Source organism: Hibiscus syriacus, unplaced genomic scaffold (assembly GCF_006381635.1).
Source record: "Hibiscus syriacus cultivar Baekdansim isolate YM2019G1 unplaced genomic scaffold, ASM638163v2 tig00110283_pilon, whole genome shotgun sequence".
Lineage (NCBI taxonomy): Eukaryota > Viridiplantae > Streptophyta > Magnoliopsida > Malvales > Malvaceae > Hibiscus > Hibiscus syriacus.
Genome location: NW_024062661.1, coordinates 397,472 through 420,023, shown reverse-complemented (window position 1 = coordinate 420,023; position 22,552 = coordinate 397,472). Strand labels below are relative to the sequence as shown.

General features: G+C 32.4%; 3 protein-coding genes across 3 annotated transcripts; all 3 read left to right on the top strand.

Moving 5' to 3' along the window:
* Positions 1-9,123: 9,123 nt before the first annotated feature.
* Positions 9,124-12,587, top strand: LOC120116138 (RNA polymerase sigma factor sigA-like). The gene is made up of 10 exons (XM_039136689.1): positions 9,124-9,188; positions 9,435-10,252; positions 10,335-10,533; positions 10,632-10,724; positions 11,013-11,141; positions 11,315-11,368; positions 11,452-11,529; positions 11,632-11,694; positions 12,116-12,228; positions 12,382-12,587. Exons 2-10 carry the CDS (start codon positions 9,573-9,575, stop codon positions 12,488-12,490), a joined length of 1,518 nt encoding a protein of 505 aa, XP_038992620.1. The 5' UTR covers positions 9,124-9,188; positions 9,435-9,572; the 3' UTR covers positions 12,491-12,587.
* A 1,092-nt stretch (positions 12,588-13,679) lies between these two features.
* LOC120116136 (maltose excess protein 1, chloroplastic-like) lies at positions 13,680-17,920 on the top strand. The gene is made up of 9 exons (XM_039136688.1): positions 13,680-13,939; positions 14,495-14,668; positions 15,328-15,618; positions 15,769-15,858; positions 16,862-16,963; positions 17,062-17,180; positions 17,364-17,426; positions 17,503-17,564; positions 17,681-17,920. The coding sequence occupies exons 1-9, from the start codon at positions 13,718-13,720 to the stop codon at positions 17,761-17,763; spliced, it is 1,206 nt and encodes a 401-aa protein (XP_038992619.1). The 5' UTR covers positions 13,680-13,717; the 3' UTR covers positions 17,764-17,920.
* A 2,832-nt stretch (positions 17,921-20,752) lies between these two features.
* LOC120116134 (cytochrome P450 89A2-like) lies at positions 20,753-22,313 on the top strand. The gene has a single exon (XM_039136686.1). The coding sequence runs from the start codon at positions 20,772-20,774 to the stop codon at positions 22,311-22,313; it is 1,542 nt and encodes a 513-aa protein (XP_038992617.1). The 5' UTR covers positions 20,753-20,771.
* The last annotated feature ends 239 nt before the right edge of the window (positions 22,314-22,552 follow it).

The window sequence follows — 22,552 nt, the reverse complement described above, 5'->3', positions numbered from 1 at the left end:
GACATGATGCAATATGCCATGTGAGACCGTAGCAGTATCAAAATAATACAAACCATCTTCCAGTTTACCTTCCACTTGTATCGCACCCTTCGTTTCATCCTTCGTAAAACAGTTATCCGCGTGAAATTCAAGATACACATTGTTATAACGAGTACATCTAGACACAAATAACAAATTTTTGGGATATGAGGTACACAAAGCACGGGATTAAGTTTTAAATCGCGAGATCTAGAAGATAAAATAGAGTTACCAATTTGTGATATCCCAAAGGTAGAGCCGTCGCCAAGATATACTTTACCATTACCTGAGTATTTCCGCGAAGAGGAGACTCCAGATTGTTCATATATAACATGGTGCATAGAATTCGAATCGGGAAACCATTTGTGAGTAACAAATAGCGACTCCTTTAGCTATGAGAGAATTGATCTGCGTTGTGTCAGTAGTCTTATTTTCATCAGACATATCGGTTCCTACAAAAAGACTCACAAATGTATTATAACACACATCATTAATTTCAGAAGTAAATTTGCAAACATTGACTTGACCATCAGTGTTGTTCCTTGATCGTTGAGAACCAACCCCTTTGAAGTTCTGATCGAACTTATGCCAACACCTATCAACCAGGTGTCCCAGCTTCCCACACAGTTGACACTAATGCCTAGGTCTCCCTATGTATCGTGTTCCCAAATTATCCTTTGTTCGAGTGGTGCCTGAACGGCCTTCATTGTACGAACGACTGGTGGAATTACCACCTTTGTTATTGTATGACTCTTTGTCTCGATCATGATGTGTCATGTTGATACAGACTGGTGTCCTCATGGGATCTTGTATGCGGGACTCTGCATCAATCAACACCGATGTTATAGTGTCAAAAATATAAGGCTATCGGCTTACCGTAATGACAACAACAAATGATTCAACCTCAGTTGAAACTCCATTAAGAAATGTAGCAATCTACTCAAAATCACAAATCTCCTTAATTTGTGTGCAGAATTCTCAAATTGAAAGATCACCTCTCTTGAAAAATATTTAAGCCTACAATGTAGACTAACAATTTTTGTTGTTGTCAGTTTTGAAAACATCCCAAGGAAAACACTCCAGATCCCTGCCGAAGTCTCTGCTTACACCAGTTGTGGCAGAAAATACAGACTGATAGCTTAAAGGAGCCAAGAGGCCAACGCATGGATTTAAACTGTGGTTGTGGTTTTTCGGTCACGTTTCGTTTATTGCAGTTGCGAATATAACGAATGCTACTGTGGTTATTGCGGGTATCACGGTCGTGAATAGTGGCATGGATTTAAACTGTTAGTTTGTTACCTAACCCTTTGCTGGCCGAAAGATCATTTTTGGAGTGTAGGCCGAAAGATAATCGTGGCCCTTTACCCATTAAGCTCATATATATATATATATAGCCACCACAGATCAACACTTCAAGTTTGATCCAACATGGGCTAGTTGGGCTTAACATAATCAACAAGCTAACAGCTTGCTAACAACCTCCAACGGCCAGCTAATATCGCAACAATCAGAATGAAAAATCTAAACGTTCAAAATGATGTATTCCTAATGAAGATCAGATTCCAATTTGTTACGGACAGTGATAAATTATGGATCCAAATCTTGAAAGCTAAATATTATTGGAGTGGTACAGTGCCAACATCTTTGAACACTAAAAACTAGTCTCCATTGTGGAAGGGTATTATCAACGATAAGGGATAACATCATTTGGAATATCCGTGATAGCCAAACTGTTGACTTCTGATAGGATATTTGGCCGGAAAATGAAGGACCTTTAGCAATCGAATGTAACGGTAACTTCTTACCAAAACCAACTAAATTGGCAGCCATGGTAACACAAGCACTCAAGCAGGAGGTTGAAATCGAAGTTATTTGAATGTTGTTCTCCCTCGTCAATATGTGCAAAAAATTGTTGTTGTCCATCCCCCTCAGGCTAAACTTGTCTAAAGTGGACACGGCCAGGAGCTGGGTGGATAAGCGTGAACTCAGATGGGGCAATATGCGAAACCAACCAAGTTGCATCGGCGGGCGGTCTTTAAAGAGATGAACATGAAAACTGGATATTCCATTTTACAAAAGAGTGTGGGAAGTTGCTTGGTTCTTCTTGCTGATCTATGGGCCATCTATGAAATTGTGTTTCATGCTTGAAACTCAATATCTGGAAACTTGAAGTAGAGGTGGACAACGTCGAGATAGTAAAAATAATTAGTAAATTCTCTATGATCGATAGGCCCATCCATGAAGATTGAAAAGTTCAATTTAGATTGATTAGTAAAATTCAAAATGGTGTTGCTGATACTTTGGCGGCTAAGATGAGCCGTAGTAAACCTTTCGAAGAAATCTGCATGGTTCCATACACCTTCCATGGTGATAGTTGATGTAATCAAAAAAGAGCGATCCCTTATATTTAATGCATTTACTCTCTTTTTTATTAAGCTATAGATAATCGATTCATTTGCAGCATTTCAACAACACAAGATGGGGGTGTTGAAAATGCCATTTCCCCAATCAGAGTCCTATGACTCAATCGTACCAGACAGTCAGTTACTCCATTACTCGATCGTCTTATGTGTTTAATAAGTAATTCTTATCTTATGTGTTTAATAAGTAATTCTTACTTAATGCGTATTTAGATGTTATTTGATTATGGAAAAAATGATTTTAAGGCATTAAACAGATAATAAAAGATTACATTTCATTTCTGGGTGAAAATTGCACTTAAATATGTCAAATTTTAATTGTATCTAAGATATGAATTTATGTAAATGAAAATAAAAAAGAGTTAGAAGATGTGTTACCTACGATGACGAAATATTAAGATATTTTCGTTCAAATTTTGAAATTAAAAAAATAAGAATCCAAACCGATTCTCCCCCATTAATGTTACCATGTGTCTCTTAATTCCCTAATCTCCATTGACTTGTATTTTTATTATAAAAATCCAAAAAGACATCGTGATTCCATAACAGTTTCAATGTCTAGCAGACAGATTATTGTATTGTTTCTCTCACTCTTTCTTCTTCTTCCTGGAGCTTCAAAAGGTATTCGTGATTTAAGCCAACACAGAGATGAATACACCAATGCTTCTTTGAAGAATGGTTGGACAGGTAGGCTTATGACCAAAGGTGCTCCCATTCCTCCTTCAGCTCCATCAAAGAGACACAATGAATGCAGCAATGGTGCTTCACTTTCACCCGCGGATTAGCCCCTTTCACCTCAAAACATTACATGCTTTCAAGTGTTTTTTTTAAACATTTGTTGATATATTATATAAATTTTGTGTTTTTTCTATCAATGAACAAATATAAATATGTTCGATCTTGGTAAATGTTAGGTCTCATTTTCTCAGTCCATTATCTTTCCATCCAAACACAAGATGAAAGGGGGAAAAAGATGAGCAACCACATGAAAATCATTGTTTAAGTTGTAAATGTATGGAGTGCACATGCGATTGACTCTGAGAACGTATACAGCCAAATTCCCTAGGCAGCTGCACCAGAAATCAATGTGCGCTATAGGAATCCACAGCCTTCGTGCCTATAATGCCAAAATCAAATAAATATGCCATTTTTATTTATGTATGTAAACAACCAACCCAGACTAGCTACAAATTCCTTCTTTTGTTCTGGGAAAAGCAAATCACAAGTAATTATATAGGACAAGTTTTTTACTGTTAAAAAAGATCTACATTATCATATTCTTTTCATCTTTTAAATTGGGTAAAGTACACAAATGGTCCCTTCATTATAGGGTACTACTTTGTAAAGTCCCCCGACTATTAAAAATTACAAAATAGCCCCCCCGGCTATAAGGTGTTGCTTTGTTGAGTCCCTCAACTATTAAAAGTTATAAAATGGTCACCCAACTATTCATATATTCCAAACTTGTCATTTTTTGTTAAAAAATTAACGACAGTCTGACCTGGACGCTAACATGTTGGCTGAGATATGATAAAATTTGATCTCATAATCTCAAACGACTATCATGTCCTAGTCAGAATATTAACGTCCAGCTCGAACAACTGTTAATTTTTTAACCGAAAAGGATGAGTTTCGAACATAATGAAAAGTCGGGTGACCATTTTGTAACTTTTAATAATAGAAAGACTCCACAAAGTAATGTCATATAGCCGCGGGATCATTTAACAACTTTCAATATTTTGGAGACTCAACAAAGTAATGTTTTATAGTTGAGAGACCATTTGTGTACTTTACCCTCTAAAATATTCGTGTCCATGTAATCTAAATATGATAAATTCAAAACATACAAGAATACTATTGTAATTATCATGTAAATAGATTGACATTTGATTAATAAAACCAATTTAAAATTCGAACCAATCAGTTACTTGTAAATTTTGTAATGTGGGGGGCCTTTTTGTAATAGGTGACAATTTTTAGAGAAAATTAAAAAGTTTAAAGGTTCTTTTAGGTTTCGAATCAATCCCCGTTGATTCCTTTTACCATTCGATTTTAACTACTAACTATTTCAATTCAACATTTTCATCAAATATTACTTGGAGTGATTACGATAGAGAACCATTTGAATAAATATCTCATATTAAATTTATGTAACTTACAAATTTATATATATAAGAGAACTCACGACGACAACAACAAAACTCTATTTTCATATGTAATGGGGGTAAGGGGAGGTAGGGTAGTAGGCTGCCCCCAACGCATGGATTGAGAGCAGCTTCCATGAAAGACCTCCGGCAGTCAAAAAAATTAAAAATAAAGATACAATGCAATGCAATGTATGTATAAATAAATAAATAAATACATAGTTATGCGTAAAATCTCTTTATATAGACAACAATATAAGAGAACTCAAAAATTATTTAATTTAAAAAAACATTTAATTTATTTTTTTAATTATGTTATTTCTTAGAACATCTTCATATGCGATAATTATATGATATTTAGGGTCTGTTTGTTTGCCTGTAATTCATTTTCTGGAAAATGAATTACTGGAAAATGAACATCCATGGAAAACGTTTTATGATGTCTGGAAAACCTTTTTTCCACTAGTTGAAGAGTTTTTTAAAAATTATTTATTACAAATATTAAATATAATAAATAATATTATTTCTCATAAAACTTAATATTATTATTTTAAAATATTAAAATGATTTATTTATTATTACATATTTTTTTTATAATTTTTTTAATAAAAATATTAATATTGGTATATTTTAGTGAAATAAAATATTATAAATTATATTAATTATTTATTAAAGTAATAGTGTTATATTATATTTTAAAAATATTAATTAGTATATTTTAAATATCTTTACTAAAATATTATTTAAATATATAAATAATATTATTCATTATTAAATATATAAAAAATTATTATATATTATTAAAATAAAAAAATATAATATCTTATATTATTATAATATAATTTATTATATTATTAAACTAAAAATATAATATTATATTATTATAAATATTAATAAATATATTTTAAATATTTTAATAATTAATATTTTGATGAAAATGATATTAAAATATTTTATTAATATTAAATTCATAAAATAAAATTATTTTGAGTATTTTTTTCTTTTAAGTGAAAAGTTTAGAAAATGACTTACGGAAAATGAATCCGTAAGTCATTTTACAGAAAACACAAAGGAAATTCTGTTACTAGGAAAATGAATTACGTTCCGGAAAACGAATTACGTGAAACAAACACGGAAAACATTTTTCGAAAAACGAATTACGTGAAACAAACACGGGAAAACATTTTCCGAAAAACGGATTACATGAAACAAACACGAGATTTCGGGGAAAACCAATTCCGTAATTGGTTTTACAGCAAACAAACACACCGTTATATATTAATATAAAAAAATGTGGATCACCAAACAAAGAGAATATCTCATAAAAAGCCGTTGAAAAAAAAATTAAAGATTGCAATGATTCTGGAATTATTGAGGAGGAAATGAAGATTGGGTAAAGTACACAAATGATCCTTGATTATAGGATACTATTTTATTGAGTTCCTCGACTATTAGAAGTTACAAAATGATCACCGACTATAGGGTGTTGCTTTGTTAGTCTCTCGATTATTAAAAGTTACAAAATGATCATCCAACTCTTTATATGTTTCAAACTTGTCATTTTCCGTTGAAAATAAGTGGTTGTCTGAGTTGGACGTTAACATGTTGACTGAGATATGATAAAATTTGATACTACAATAATTTGAGTTATATTTTATTGATCGACTCTCCATTTATATTATTTTATTGAGCTAGTACTTGAAACATTATGTTATCGAGACAATACTTGAAAGCAATGGTGGTGCAATAGACATGATTAAAATATAATTTTATCATATTTTAGTTAATAGGTTAATGTCCAGTTAAGAATGTTGTTAATGTTTTAATAAAAAATGTCAAAATTGAAATATATGCATAATCGAGTGACCATTTTATAACTTTTAATAAGAGAAGACTCAATAAAGAATCACTTCATAATCAATGGACCATTTGTATTCTTTACCCTTGAAGATTGCATAGACCCCCAAAGTGAAAAAGTTCAAAATAGAACATCAATGGCGGATGAATCTCTTCTTCAACAAATGGAAAAGGAAGGAAAAATTGAATATTTGATTCTAAATTTAAGAATTTTAAAAGAAAGCAAAAAAGTAATTAAAAGTAATAAAACATTTCATTCATATATTGAATATTTTTTTTAAATAAACATAACATTCAATCTTAAAAAAATTAAATATAATATAAATATTTATTTACCGAATAAACCAAAACTAAAAGCTAAGGTTTGAATTTATATTTAAACAGATTACTTTTACATTTTTAAAATGTGCGCACACCCTAAAAATATAAATACTCATTATTTAAAAAAATTGAATTTAGAATCTTTAAAAAGAATAATATTTTTTTATTAAAGTGGGTCAATGAATTTATATTTTATTATTTTTAAATTATGTATTTAAAAAGGTTAATTATTATATTCCCTTGTGAATATTTAAATTTTGTATTCTATACTCAACCCTATATTTATTTTAACTTATACTTTTTAAAAAAATAATTTTAAATATTATTACAAAAGCAAACGATGAAATAAATAATTTTTCTACTTAGAATTGTGTAATAGAACAAAATTAAGGGGAAATGGTAAAAGGAACAAAAAGAAAATATTGATCTCTAAAAGTTTTTATGAAAATATAATGAATATTACGGTAACCTTAGTCTTCCATAATTGAAACCGACTTTAATAAAGTAGTCGACAGACTTACGATTTCATTTTCTTTGTTGTGACTAAATTGAAAGAAAATAAAATTATAAAAATAAAAATATAGAAAGTGACCTCTAGCTAAGCTGTGAGTATAAACATTTATTAAGGTGTAAACTATTTAAATAATCACTTTCTTCAATTTTACTCATTTTTTGCTACTATTTTTTTAAAAAAATTACATTTTAATCACTTATATTATCTATGGTGGAACATAATAAGAGACCAAGTTATGCATCATTTAAATTTAAAAATATACATGGGTAAATATTAAATTAGTCCTTTAAGTTTTAATTTATTTTGATTTTCCTCTTATTTTCTAAGATTAAGTTTATGTTGTTTCTCTCGTTTTTTATGATTAATTATACTTTGTGCCTCTTGAGCTGGTATCATGACTCTGTCTCCGAGCAAACTTAAGTAATTAAACATCTATCCCTCTTTTTAAAATGATCAAGGTCTAATTCCAACGGTCCCCATTTTATAAAAATATTTTAATTGTCTTTCTAATAAGGTGATAACACATGTCATCATCTTATTAAATGAATAGAATTAATTAAAAATAATTATGTAGAAAATGAAAAAATAATAAAAATATCATGTCAATATTATCATTAAACTTTTAATAATAAAAGAATAAATCAATAATAAAATATAAAATTAAATATAATTATAAAAATAATAATTAGATAATAAAAATAATAATAAAGTGAGAGATAAATTAATAAGTATGTCATTTACTCTGGAAACAATCCAATAATACAAAAATAAAATAGAAAATAACGAGTTAAGCACACAGACTGTTTCCAAAAGGGGCGACGTGGAAAGTGGGACCCACAGCACATCGATTTTCGCTCAGGTTTGCAGTTAGTTTTGTTTGGTGCTCGCTCATTCAAATAAATAAATAAATAAAATATCTTTAAATTACGTATTTAATCATTCACCTATATTTATAGTTTTGTTTTAATCATTAATAGTTAAAATATTAACGATAATGTCATTGTGTCATCATAAAATAATATAACATTATCATTTCTAATGTTACATGATTAAAATAGAACAAAAGCCTAATGTTATTCATAATTTAAAAAAATTAATAATATGGTGGCTAAATACATAGTTTATCCAAAAATATAAGGATAAACTATATTAATAATCATTAAAAGTTTTAAGCTATTTTCACTTTGATCATCAAAATCAAAAAACTTTCATTAAAATTATTGCTGTGAATTTTTTTTTCATTTTAATTATTCAATCATTAGACTATTAACGAAAGTTGATGTGGCATATTAAAAGATTTTACAATTATCACTCTTTTTCAATCATTGTATTTATTATCATTTGATGGTTTCTTCGATCGAAAATACAATCATATTATTCCTTTTAACGATAATTAAAATAAAAGTAAATTAAAATATAATGACTGTAATACAATTTTAAAACGTTTAATGACTAAAGTAAAAGTACTCTAAAACTTCAGTGACCGTCAATGTAGTTTATCCTAAAAATAATTAATTAATTGAAAATCTGATAAAGAAAATAGAAGCAAAACTGAGAAGACACATGAGCCACTCAAAAGGACCATCCATATCTGTTATGTTTCATAGCCAATGGATTTTCTCCCCCAATATCCCCTTCTTATCACGTTATAATATTTCGAACCAAATGTTTTTTTTATGATTAAATAATTATTATTATTGTTTAAGATTTGGGTTTAACCATCAACTGTCGCGTATATAAAGATGAATTTTTTATTATTAAATAATTAAAAATATTTAAAAAAAATATTACCTTATATTTATTTAAGATTTAAATGGTTTCAAGTTTTACTAAATGTCGTAATTTCCACATTGGAACATACGTCTTCTTTGCATTTCCTTCTTCGTTTAGCTTTAATTTCCCAGTTTTTTTGAGGTAAGCTTTTTTATTCATCTTTTTCTTGAAGTTTCTTTGCGTTCATCTTGGCTTTTCCCTTCATTTCATTTTAATTTCGTATATTTGCACTTCTTTTATAATTTTTTATATATAGAGAAGAAGAAGAAGAATGGATAAATTAGTTTTTGTGTTATTATATCTGTACTTCTTTTAGTTTAATTTCACATTTATATGTTTTTTATCTAGATGAAAAATCCTAACATTTTTTACCCATTTCTGAGGCAGATTATCATAAAGGAGATTTAGCATACAAAAGAACAATTTTGTTGATCTTAGTTGCCTACTGAATTTTCACTTTTTTGAAACTGAAAAGATTGCTAAAATTTGTGTGATGGTAATTTTGCCAACCGGAGAAGAAGCTGTATGATGGCAACAGCCGCTGTTATCGGACTTACCACTGGCAAGAGGCTATTGAGTTCATTTTCGTATTCTGATATCTCTGAGAAGTTCTCATACGCCGGTGATTATGGTGGATCTCCATTTTATCCCACTGCTCCCACAAAAAGTATTATAGTTGCAAAGAAGTCGTCTAATTGTAGCCAAAGCCTTCCTTCATCCGATCGGCGTAGTCGGTCGATTAAAGCTCTTAAAGAGCATGTGGAAACCACCTCCATTGTTTCAACTTCGGAGCCGTGGTTCGAGGTATCCGATGACTTCGAAGAAGGAAGCTATGATCTTGACTACTCTGTGGAGGCTCTTCTTTTGCTTCAGAAGTCTATGCTCGAAAAGCAATGTACTCTTTCGTTCGAGAGGACTGAATCACCGAGTAGAAAAGCTTATGAGAAAGTACTTGTTACTTGTTCCGGGGTGTCAGCTCGGCAACGGAGATTCAATACTAGGAGGAAAATTCTGAGCCAAAATAAATCAATGATGCAACCTAATGCTAAGGAGCTAAGATCATTAATCAGTCCGGAGCTGCTTCGAAGCCGTTTGAAGGGTTATGTGAAAGGTGTAGTAAGTGAAGAGTTGCTCAGCCATGCCGAAGTTGTTCGATTGTCGAAGAAAATCCAAGCTGGACTTTCCTTGGAGGATCAGAGATTAAGGTAATCTTGTATGATGTGAATTAGATGAATTGTTGTAATTCAGTCTCGAAATTCAGTTCTAATTGTTGTGATGAAATTCTAGATTGAAGGAGAGGCTCGGGTGTGAGCCGTCTGATGAACAGCTGGCAACATCCTTGAACATTTCCCGCGCCGAGTTACGTTCAATATTAATTGAATGTTCATTTGCAAGAGACAAACTGGCAATGAGCAATGTTCGTTTGGTTATGTCCATAGCTCAAAGATACGATAACATGGGTGCTGAAATGCCTGACCTTATTCAGGTAATCCATTAGATCAACAACCTTTGAAATATCCACATGCCATATCAAATTGTTCTGTTTTACAGCATGGTAAACGCCTTTCTCTGATTTATGTGTAGGGTGGTTTGATTGGACTATTGCGTGGCATTGAAAAATTCGATTCGTCAAAGGGATATAAAATTTCAACTTACGTTTACTGGTGGATACGTCAGGTAATGTTCATCTGAGTTTGTGAAGAAACATTGTAGATATTAGAAATAGATTTCATAATGTTCAACTGATTTATTTCTCGATATACTATCAACTTGACAAAAGTTCGAAATTTAGTACTATCATTCAGAAAAGTGAAAGGTCCTATGTTACTTTGACTCAGACATGAGTGTCGAATACGAATATGTGCGAGAAAATTAGTTTTCGTACTTCATATTACTTTGGAACACCTTTTTTTTTTATCTTATCGTGGTTGTACAGGATCTAACATGGTTCACACTTTATCTCAGGGTGTATCAAGAGCATTAGTTGAGAGCTCCAGAACATTAAGGTTGCCTACACATATGCATGAACGACTGGGATTAATCCGAAATGCAAAATCTAGACTCCAAGAGAAAGGAATAGCGCCGACTATCGACGTAAGTGGCATCTATTACTGTCATAAGGGTTAAGCGTCAGTGAATTATAGTTAGTCTGACCGACCATTATACTTCAAAATCGATGTTTAATATCTGCATCCGAACCTTACTCTATTTAAAGCTTACTTATTCTCTCAACGGACCTTGATTAGTTGATTCTATTATACTTCCAGAGGATTTCCAAGAGTCTGAACATGTCCCAGAAGAAAGTTCGGAATGCTACCGAGGTACTAGATGTATGAAAGTTACTTTCCGGTTAACAATTGCAGTTGCATTTTCCAATTCTCACTCTATAATTTCTTTAATGCAGGCAGTCAATAAGGTGTTCTCACTCGACCGCGATGCATTCCCGTCTTTGAACGGTCTTCCAGGAGAGACTCATCATAGTGTAAGTTCCCGCTAATATGAACCAACTCAACAGAATCTCGAATACCTTGATGGTTATTTCATGTCATTTACAATTAATCGAGTTCCGGTTTTATCTATTCAGTACATTGCAGATAACCATGAAGAAAACAATCCATGGCATGGAGTAGATGAATGGACACTCAAGGTAAATGAATAATTTAGTTCAAAGAATGAAGAAATAAAGGAAGCATTGTGACGAAAAATTATCGAATGAAAGGCTCATAATAGTAATATTTGCACCTTTTTCCCGTTCGTTTAGCTCAATCATGAGAACTTTTTGACTCGGTTTTAACTTTGTTTCACTCCGAAAGCTCTCTGCTAAGCTTTCTGAGCTGACTATTAGTAGATTAGTAGAATCGAAAATCGATCTTAAAGTGGACATATATTCATTACTTATCGTATCGATTGCCACTATCTTCCTCTATGTATTGTCTACCCGCTTCACGAATTAGATTGAATCCAATCAAAGAACTTCCCAAATAAAAATATAGTTACATGGTTGTGCATGAGACTTTTGATGCTGTATTCGTGTTCTTTCTACACATGGATGAATGTTAAATTTGCAGGATGAAGTGAAGAGGCTCATCGATATGACGCTCGGAGAACGAGAGAGGGAGATTATACGACTTTATCATGGTCTCGGTAAAGAGAGTCTTACATGGGAGGACATCAGTAAACGGTGAGTTTGTTCATATCTACAGATATTTATGTCTGTCAACTCATTTTGCTGAACTCATTATCATTCAACAGATTCCCTTTGGTTCTATTTCTCATGTAAATTTCATTTCGTTTTTGAGGTGGTTCCACTTTCTTATGTTTGTTAATTCTTCAGCGTCGGTTTGTCAAGAGAGAGAGTGCGGCAAATCGGACTCGTAGCGCTGGAGAAACTAAAAAACACGGCGAGGAAGAACGAAATGGAGGCAATGTTATTGAAACAGTGATTTTGAATGGTTCATAGACATGGTAAAGACGAGTGAATATTTATTTATATGTATTATGCACAGCAAAAGTAACCAGAGTCTAACCAACTGACTGAGATCCAAAAAAGGAAAATTATGCCACGATTTTTTTCTGTAATTATGATAGTAAACAAGTAGTTTGAATGCATATAGTGATCTTATATTTAAAATATTTTGATTAGTGGTGATTACGATTTGAATAGTTGCGAATATATTTTGGATTAGCAAGAAGAGAATAATAACCTCTGGAGATGGTCTAAAAAGGGGACAATTTGTTATACCTTCGAAGATAAGTCCCCGAAAACTTTAAACCCTTTTCTAGATCGGACTCGTTAAAATTACCAGCTCTTTACCGGCTAGGGTCTTCAAACAAGACCTCTCCATCAATTATAGCCCATAGATAATACTTCTTCCGTAATATGCCATAATGAAATTTAAAATTTAACTATAGGATCTATCTAATCTACAGACCTATAAATAGTTATGATGACCTTATATGACTAACACATATACTAAATGCCACTATGAATACTGGAATACAAGTTGACATTATAACCTCAACTATGCCTTCATCATCTTTCTCATGACCCATATTCTTCTTTACAAAGACATCAACTAACGACCTTCTTCTATTTGATCCTGACTCTTCAATTAAATCAAAAGTGATAAACCACTAATAGCTAACAAAATTACCTTGACAAGTTTTAATCACTAAAATATTTGTTTTTTTTAAAAAAAATAAATATTTATTTTTTTTATATAAATATCAAAATGAGTGGTTATTTAAAAATTAATTATAAATTAATTAATGGTACGAACGACAAAAGATGAGATATATTATTTTAAGATCATATGACGAATATAACAACAAAGTAAAAGTAGGAAAATAACAAAGAAGATATAATACATTTGCTAAAAGAAAATTTAAATTATAAATTTGATTAAGGAAAATAAGTTTAAATGCTAATCATAAATAATTATAGAATGTAAAACGGATGCTAGGAATAAAAAATACTAATAAATGAGATTCATACCGCGAAAGTGAGATTAAAATATCTTCACACGCCGATTCAGTGAAATAATATCCTACCATCTTCTAAAACTTTCCACGTGTCAGCTCTCCAGTCCCTAACCTCCCCCACCCCAATCATCCCTCCAAAACAGACGCTCAATCTGTATAACCAAAGAAAGTTTCTTTTCTTGATTCCAATGGCTGATTCTTTGGTTTTGCCGATGGCTTCCATTGTTGCCAATGACCAGTTTTCTTTGTGTTCTCGAAACTGCGGTTTCCCTCCACGTTTACTGACATCTAAGTGCTTCTCTTCGAGTAAGAACAAGTTGCCCCTGAGTCGGCAATCGTTCCTCCCGCTCCGCCACCGAGTCGTCCCTATTCGAGCTCTTGAATCCGACGTTCCTCGCCCGCTTCACAAGGTAGATAATCAATTCTTCTATAACCATTTCCTTTTCTATCGACAGTGACATTTCATTTATTATAATAAATAAGATTATGTTTATGGGGGTGTGGTTTTACACACGAGAATCAAATCAAATGTTCATTTTCACTCTCTTTTTTTTCAATTTATTTATTTATTTTATCATTGAGTTTTGAGCAATCAAATAAGGCATTAAATTGAACCTGTAGACTTTGGGGAAATGGCAGACTAACCGGTAAGGTGGTGTTTCAGTTTATCACTGCCCAAGATTAAAATTTGAAGGTTTCTTCTTCTTCTTCTTCTTCTTCTTCTTTAATACTATTGTTTTTATCTGTGTTTTCAAGGAAAAATACAGTCATTAAGATCCTGTTTTCAAAAATTAAATGTGGTGGATTACTTGCAACTTCATGGATTCCAGGTTTTGGAAATCTTAGTAGGAAATGGAGGAGATTTGGGATTAAATGATTAACTTAACTGGGCTGAATTTGTGCAAGTTATGTTAAAATGTGTTCACCATATTCTTATTTCTGTGTCTGCTGTTGTACTTTGAAAGGGATCAGTGGATTTTAAGCGTAAAAAAGGCTATGAGCAATGGGATTCCTTGACATCTACGTTTTCTGGGGCGGCGAATATACCATTTTTATTGCTTCAGTTGCCTCAGATCATCCTCAACGCTCGCAATCTTCTGATAGGGAATAAGACTGCCCTTCTGGCGGTACCATGGCTGGTAATCTAGAATCACTGTAAGAGTTTTGTGGATTACTTATGATTTATATGGTTTTTTGTTTATTTATTGTTGTTTTCCTAGTACTTTTTCAATGATAGCTTGAATCCAAAATTTAAGTGTTAAAGAACACATCGATGATATGAGATGGTTTCTTGCAAATTTACCAATTGTAGTGGAAGTAAATAAGCTAAATTTAGTTTCCTTTTGGTTTTGTAAAAATCCACACTAGCCGATAGACTTCAATTTGTTTCACGATAGCAATGAAACAACGCATTCAGCATTATTTTCTGCTTTGTGGTGGGGGAACAATGTGTAAATAGAAAATAGATACCAAATTGTTTATGTTTTGTTGCTGAATCATGTATTTGGTTTTCTTCACTTTCGTTCAGTTGAAGAAACAGTACAAAAACCTGTATTGATCACTTGACTTAGCTTAATTTTACTGGTTCTGAGTTTTCTTATAGAATCTAATAATTTAAAGTGTAATTTGCTTTATAGACTCATCACATGCAATGGCATTATTTGATGATCCTATCAGTCCCTTCCGAGAAGTAATTTATTACCGTTATATGGAAATTTTGATGTATTTCTTGAACTTTAGCAAATGGACCGAATGGAAATGTTGTTTTGTGGAACCTAAGGGAGTGTTGTAAATGCAGGGAATGTGCACCGGCTTGTTGGGAAACCTTTCATTGCTTTCTTACTTTGCCAAGAAAAAGGAAAAGGAGGCAGTTGTGGTGCAAGCACTAGGAGTGGTATCGACATATGTGGTGATTGCTCAGCTTGCAATGGCAGAAGCTATGCCTATCCCTTATTTCGTGGCCACTTCTGTTGTTGTGGGTTCTGGACTCGTTTTAAATTTTTTGAATTATTATGATATGCTCAACACTACAATCTGGCAATTTTGGGAAGATTTTATTACTGTTGGTGGACTTTCCGTGCTTCCCCAGGTAAAACTCGTCCCGCTGTTCTATGCTTGCACTTAACTGTTCCCATTCACACAAACTCAAACTGGATATATTTATAGTTCATTCATTCAAATCTATATGTGTGTGTTTATTTCAAGCCTCTCACCATCTTTTGAACCAATTTGGGTACAGATAATGTGGTCCACGTTTGTCCCATACATACCCAATAGCATCTTGCCAGGGGCAGTAGCATTTTTTCTAGCCGTAGCAGCTGTTACTATGGTAAGATCTATATGCTGCTCTGACATCGTTAAATTTTATGTTTCGAGTGATTTGATTAAAGTTTCTTTTTAACTTGCTTGAAAACCGGACCGGATCGACCGGTTCAACCGGGAACCGCTGCTTAGTCCGGTTCAATCTACATCGGTTGAACCGCTACTAGTGAACCGGCCGGAACCGCTGAACCGTTCGAACCGGATCAGCTGAAAACCAGAAAAAACCGTCAATTTTGTTTTTTTTTTTAAAAAGAAATTAAACCAAACGACATCATTTATTAAACGAGCCAAGTCGAACTCGAGTATTGCTGAGCTCGACTCGTCTCAAACTCACGAGCTGAAAATTATCAAGTTCAACTCGAAATATAATATTGAAACTTGAATTCAAAAAAGCTTGAACTCAAAAAAAATTTAGAAGCTCAATTGAAGCATAAAATTCGAGCTTGATTGAAGTGAAAGAATAATTCACTCAATGCTCATCAAAATGTTCCATGATTTTGAATGTCAAATTACCTCTATTATTTATAGAAGTTAGTTGGGATGTTCTTCTATGTTTCTTAGCCATGTGAGATTGTTTTGTTCTCATATTTTTACTCTTTAGACTTTTGGGATGCTCTTTTATGTTTATTAGCCATGTGGGATTGTTTTTAAAAAAAATTAAACCAAACAATATCATTTTGTTATGATTTTTTTAGCCCCAAATTTATTTTTTAATTATAGTTATATAATTATATTTTTTATTTATTATGTTTTACATTAAATATTATGTTGTAGTTAATCTGAATCGTTTTATTTTACTTGATTTTAGGGTTTTTAACTTATATATGTTATGATTTGTGATATAAAAAATTATTTTTTATTAAATATTTTTGGTATTTTTATTTAATTTTTTAAATAATTATGACGTCGTCCGGTTCTTCCGACCGGTTGAACCAGTGAACCGGTAGCATGGCCGGTTCGCTAACCGATCCGGTTTTGAAAACCATGCTTGCACTTGCTGAGATTTGCAGAAACATATGGGCAGACTTTCGGAAAAAGGTGTCAAATTTGTGGGAGCTATTTCCGGATGGACGGCAACTCTTCTTTTTATGTGGATGCCAGTTTCACAAATGGTAATTCGTGTTTGAAATTCTGTATATAAAGGCTATGATAAAGTAAAATTGGCTAATTCACATGCATAGCTGACTAAAATTTGTGCTTCGTTTTTCAGTGGACGAATTTTCTTAACCCTGATAATATTAAAGGCCTATCAGCGATTTCAATGTTGCTTGCTATGATTGGAAATGGACTTATGATCCCACGTGCACTATTTATTCGCGATTTTATGTGGTAATGCATTCTTTCAACCTTAGTGTTTTGTTCGTTTAAATTATTCCGACCTCGTGCACACAGCAGTGAAACAAAAAAATATTAGACTAAGCAGACTGAATTATAAGTGACATCAGACTCAATTGTTATTCATTTTGTGGTTTGAGTTTGTCCTAATTTTTCATGGCATTACTGAGTTTGCAGGTTCACTGGTTCTGCTTGGGCAACTCTCTTCTATGGTTATGCCAACATCGTATGCTTATACTTGTAAGGAGGCTATATGATTTAGTATGTATAGGTGCAATTTTTATCATGAAATGTCTTGATTGTTTTGTGGTTCCAGTTTCAATTCTATCAGCCGGGAATTCTTCTTTGCTGCAACGGCTGGTTTAATTTCATGGCTAGGTTGCTCCTCCATCCCGTCTAACTCATATTGCGCTACCTTACACATCACCTAGAGACATAAAGATGGAGAAGGGAAAACAAATATAATTTGTTTTTTTTTTTACTTTTACCAACAGGAATGGCACTATGGAGAGACACCGTTGTGCACGGATACGAATCACCGCTAAGAACTTTGAAAGAGTTGGTTTTCGGATCGTAAGCTGAAGCGAGTTGCAAAATCCGACAGTGGGTTGCTGCATCATCAGGAGCCATGAGGTATGCTTTTGCTAAGATCCCAATCTTTTTTGCAGCCTAAAGAGTTATCCAAAATGGATAGTAGTTTATGTTTCTAGTTACCATGGATTTCATTTGCAAAGTTAAATTGTGGACCCAGCAATCCATGTGTTAGTGTCTTGTTCGTGTATTTTCACACCTCATCATCATGTTTCAGCTTTTCAATAATTATGTAAGTTTTGGCGTTTGAATGTTGTTTGTGTTTGATGATACAAATAATAAAATGGAAATCTTTTTGTTTTTAAATAAATTTTATTTTTTAATTTAAGTAGATATCAGAGGTGATTGAGATTTTTATGGTATTCGTATTCATATTATTTCCTGATTTATCTTTGCTTTGACTTTTAAATATTAAGTTTTAATTCATTATTTTATCTATAAAAAATTATGATTATTTTTTATTTTTTTCCTCAAAATTCTTTCTCACGGAGAGAGCAACATCGATTGGATTTTGCTTCCTCACTTTGAATATACGATGTTTGGAAGATTGTATTCGATGTGGGAACAACGTCCGTTATCGTGATTACATAAACTTAGGGATGTAAATGAACAAAGTATTTGACGAACTATTCGTGAATCATTCGTATATGTTTGTTTATTAAGTTAAATAAATGAGTATGAATAAAGTTTTTTATCTTCATTTAATAAATGAATGAATACAAACAAAGGTTTGTTTTGTTCATTCACTTCACAAACAAGCTTGTTTACAAGTTCGTTTATCGACTCGTTTTTAAATTTGTTTATCGACTTGTTTATAAACTCATTTACTGACTCGTTTATAAGTTCGATTATTCGGTTCTTCTTTTCCTTTTAATATTTATATTGTAAATATTGGTGAATATAGGAACTAAATTGAACATAATGTAAACTTTAGAGTTTAAACTGTGAAGGGATTAGTGATGTAATTTTATCATTTTTTTTGTTTTGCTTTCATATAAAAGGATTAAAAGATTAAGAGAAAGTGTTGGTTGTAGAATGTTAAACGAATAAGTTTATGAAAATAAAACGAACATGAACATAAACGTTAATCGAACATATTTACGAATATTAAATGAATGAGTACAAACGACTTCAAAAATAAATAAACTAACATGAACGTGATACTAAAAACTTGTAAGCACAATTTGAACATGAATATAAATATAATTTCTTCAAAACTCGATTTATTTATACTATTAATTATATCATTAATATTTTATTTATTTATTTATATTTTGAATAGTAACATTTTTGTTTTATATTGTGACTTTTACTAGTAATCTAGAAGCGAAACACAAACGGTGATCTAATTTGTGAAAAGAAATTAAAATGGATTGTTACGGCATTTATACACCAACTATCGACATACAAATTGATTCAAGCTTGTTGAGATTCTTCATGGCCGAATCTATAATGTATGGTTTAAAATTATTTATTTTTGTGTTTGTATGCGACTCGTGTATTATTATGTATGATTTAAGACTGAATTTATAACGATAAGAGAATATATGAGTTTGTAAAATAAAAATAATAATTATATATATATATATATATATATATATATGTTGAAGTACGAAATGATTGAAGTAAAATTATATTAATCTCTTAAAAGTTAAAAGAGAAAAGTGATTCGTTGGGGAGAGGAATCTTAAATCCATTAATTGAGAAATTCATGATAGATGTTTAACTTAATTTTATGAGTAGTATATGAACGGATTTAGTTTAAGATAATTCATTTTATAACGATATAATAATTATATTGTAGTTATTTTATTTATATATATTGTGTAATTTGAGCTAAGTAATGTAGTATTTGTTTAAAGATAACTCTCAACCACTTGACATTAATCGTTCGTACTCCTGGCATTGTCGATATTCGAACCCGAGACCTTAATAAATAACAACAATTCCTTTACCAGGTTCGTGCATTGTATTGCTATTTATTTATATATTTTAATCAATGCTAACATATATGTTTTCCTTGTATTTCCATTTGTTGGCATACTCCAACATAATTTTCAGAGTGGTTGGTTTTGGTATTGAGATTTCAAATATTTATGATCCTAAAGATTGTATTGACTCAGGCAGGCCAAATTATGAATGGAATTAAATAATCATTTCAAACATTGTTCTAGATGCTTATATTAAATTACTATCATTCGGCTTATGATAATATCTATCTTATTTTATTAAACATGTTTAATTTTACGGTCAATTGCATCTAATCCCCAATGTTAAACTTAAATCCTTCTCGATAATCTATAACTTTCATACTCACACCTTTAACTTTCTTTTTTAAATCAAATTTTAGTATGTCTATTTTATTTAATGTATTTTTATTATTAATTTAATTATGATAAGCATTCAAATATATGTCTCATATATTTATGATTATGATTACATCATTTGTTTAAGAGAGTTGAGTAGTTCAATATTTTGGGTAAACTCCGCATTTAGTACTCCAAATATCACTTCAGTTTTGTTTTGATCATCCAACTATTTTTTTTTCAAAATCATATTTAGCTTTACATGTTGATTTCATTTTGGTCATCCATTAGTAAAAAATTAACAGAACTACTGATGCGGTGGCTTTTATTTTAGTTTTTCAATAATGATGTGACATTATCTTATGGTGATATCTCAGTATCATCATTACTTTTTTTAACGATAGGTGACCAAAATGAAATCGAAACTAAATATTAAGTATTATTTTGAGAAAAAAAAGGTGACTAAACAAAACAAAAGTGATAGTTGAGATACTAAATTAGGATTTTACCCTGAGTTTTTATATATATAAAAAAAATTATTCTAATATCTGGTTAAATTTCTCGGTTTTCAAAATAATATTAAATAAAAAATTAAAAGACCGGCCAAGCCGAACCTATATAAATCGAAATCCCACGCTTTTATTTCTCACACCATCATCTTCCTTAACTTGATTCGTAAACAAAAACAATGGAAACTTGGCTCCTCATCCTTCTCACGTCCGCCATTGTTGCTCTTCTCAAAGCTTTGTTCAATCTCTTTTCCCCTTCGGAAAAGCCTCCAAAAGCTCTGCCTCCGGGCCCTTCCACTTTTCCTCTCATCGGCAACATCATATGGCTCACCAAATCATTCTTCCAAATCGAACCCATTCTCCGCTCCCTCCACTTGAAGCTCGGTCCCATGGTCACTCTCCACATCGGTTCTCGTCCCTCCATTTTCATCTTCGACCGCTCCCTTGCTCACCAGGCTTTAGTCCAAAATGGTTCCATCTTCTCAGACCGCCCCAAAACTCTTCCCACCAACCAGATCATGAATAGCAACCAACGTAACATCAGCTCCGGCGCTTACGGCCCGACATGGCGGATTATACGGCGGAATTTGACGTCCGAAATCCTCCATCCCTCACGTATAAAGTCATTCTCGCATGCACGTAAATGGGTTTGGGAGATTCTTTTTCATAGTTTAACGACAAAGGCGAAAACCGGAGAATCCGTTGAGGTTTTGTCTCATTTCCGACACGGCATGTTTTGTTTACTGGTTTTAATGTGTTTTGGAGACAAGCTTAGCCAAGAGCAAATAGCAGCGATCGAGGTTGTCGCTCGGAAGATTCTTTTAAGCCTTGATAGGTTCAATATACTTAACTTTTGCCCTAGTGTTACCAAGGTTTTGCTTCGACATAAATGGCGGGAGCTTTCCCAGTTACGTAAGGAGCAAGAAGAAGTGCTGATTCCATTAATAAGAGCAAGAGAGAAAGCTAAACAAGAGTTGAAAAACAACGAGAGTGATGATTACGTTTTGGCTTATGTTGATACTTTGTTGGATTTAGAGTTACCATTGGAGAAAAGGAAGCTTAATGATGGCGAAATGGTAACGTTAACCTCGGAGTTCCTCAACGCCGGCACCGATACAACCTCCACCGCACTGCAGTGGATCATGGCGAACTTGGTGAAATACCCACACATTCAAAACAAATTATGGCTGGAAATCAAAAGCGTTGCGGGGGATAACGAAGTGATCAAAGAAGATGATTTGCAGAAGATGGCATATTTGAAAGCGGTGATATTGGAAGGACTAAGAAGGCACCCACCGGGACACTTTGTGTTGCCTCATCGAGCGACTGAAGACACCGTCTTGGGTGGTTTCAAGGTCCCGAAAGACGGAACGATCAATTTCATGGTGGCGGATATGGGGTGGGATCCCGATGTTTGGGAAGATCCAATGGCGTTTAAGCCGGAAAGGTTCTTGAAAACCGGTGATTCCGATGAGCAAGTGTTTGATATCACAGGGAGTCGAGAGATTAAGATGATGCCATTTGGAGTTGGAAGAAGGATTTGCCCTGCACTTGGGTTAGCACTTCTGCATTTGGAGTATTTCGTGGCGAATTTTATTTGGAAATTTGAATGGAAAGCCGTTGATGGAGATTCCATTAGCTTGGAGGAGAAGCAGGAGTTCACTGTAGTCATGAAAACTCCACTGAAGGCCCAAATCTCAGTCAGAAAGAAGACAAATTAAGTAGACATAACAATAGTAGTATATTTAATTTAGGTGTTAGGTTAACTTTACCAAAAATTATCATTTTCGCCCCTATTGTATTTTCGTGTCAATTTAATTCTCAAAATTGTTTAATTGCGTCATTCTATATACTACCCCTAACTTAAAATCTTAAATTAATAACTCTAAACGCTAAACCATAATCCCACAACCTTTAAACTCTAAACCTTAATCTCTAACTCAAAACTCTCAATTTAGGA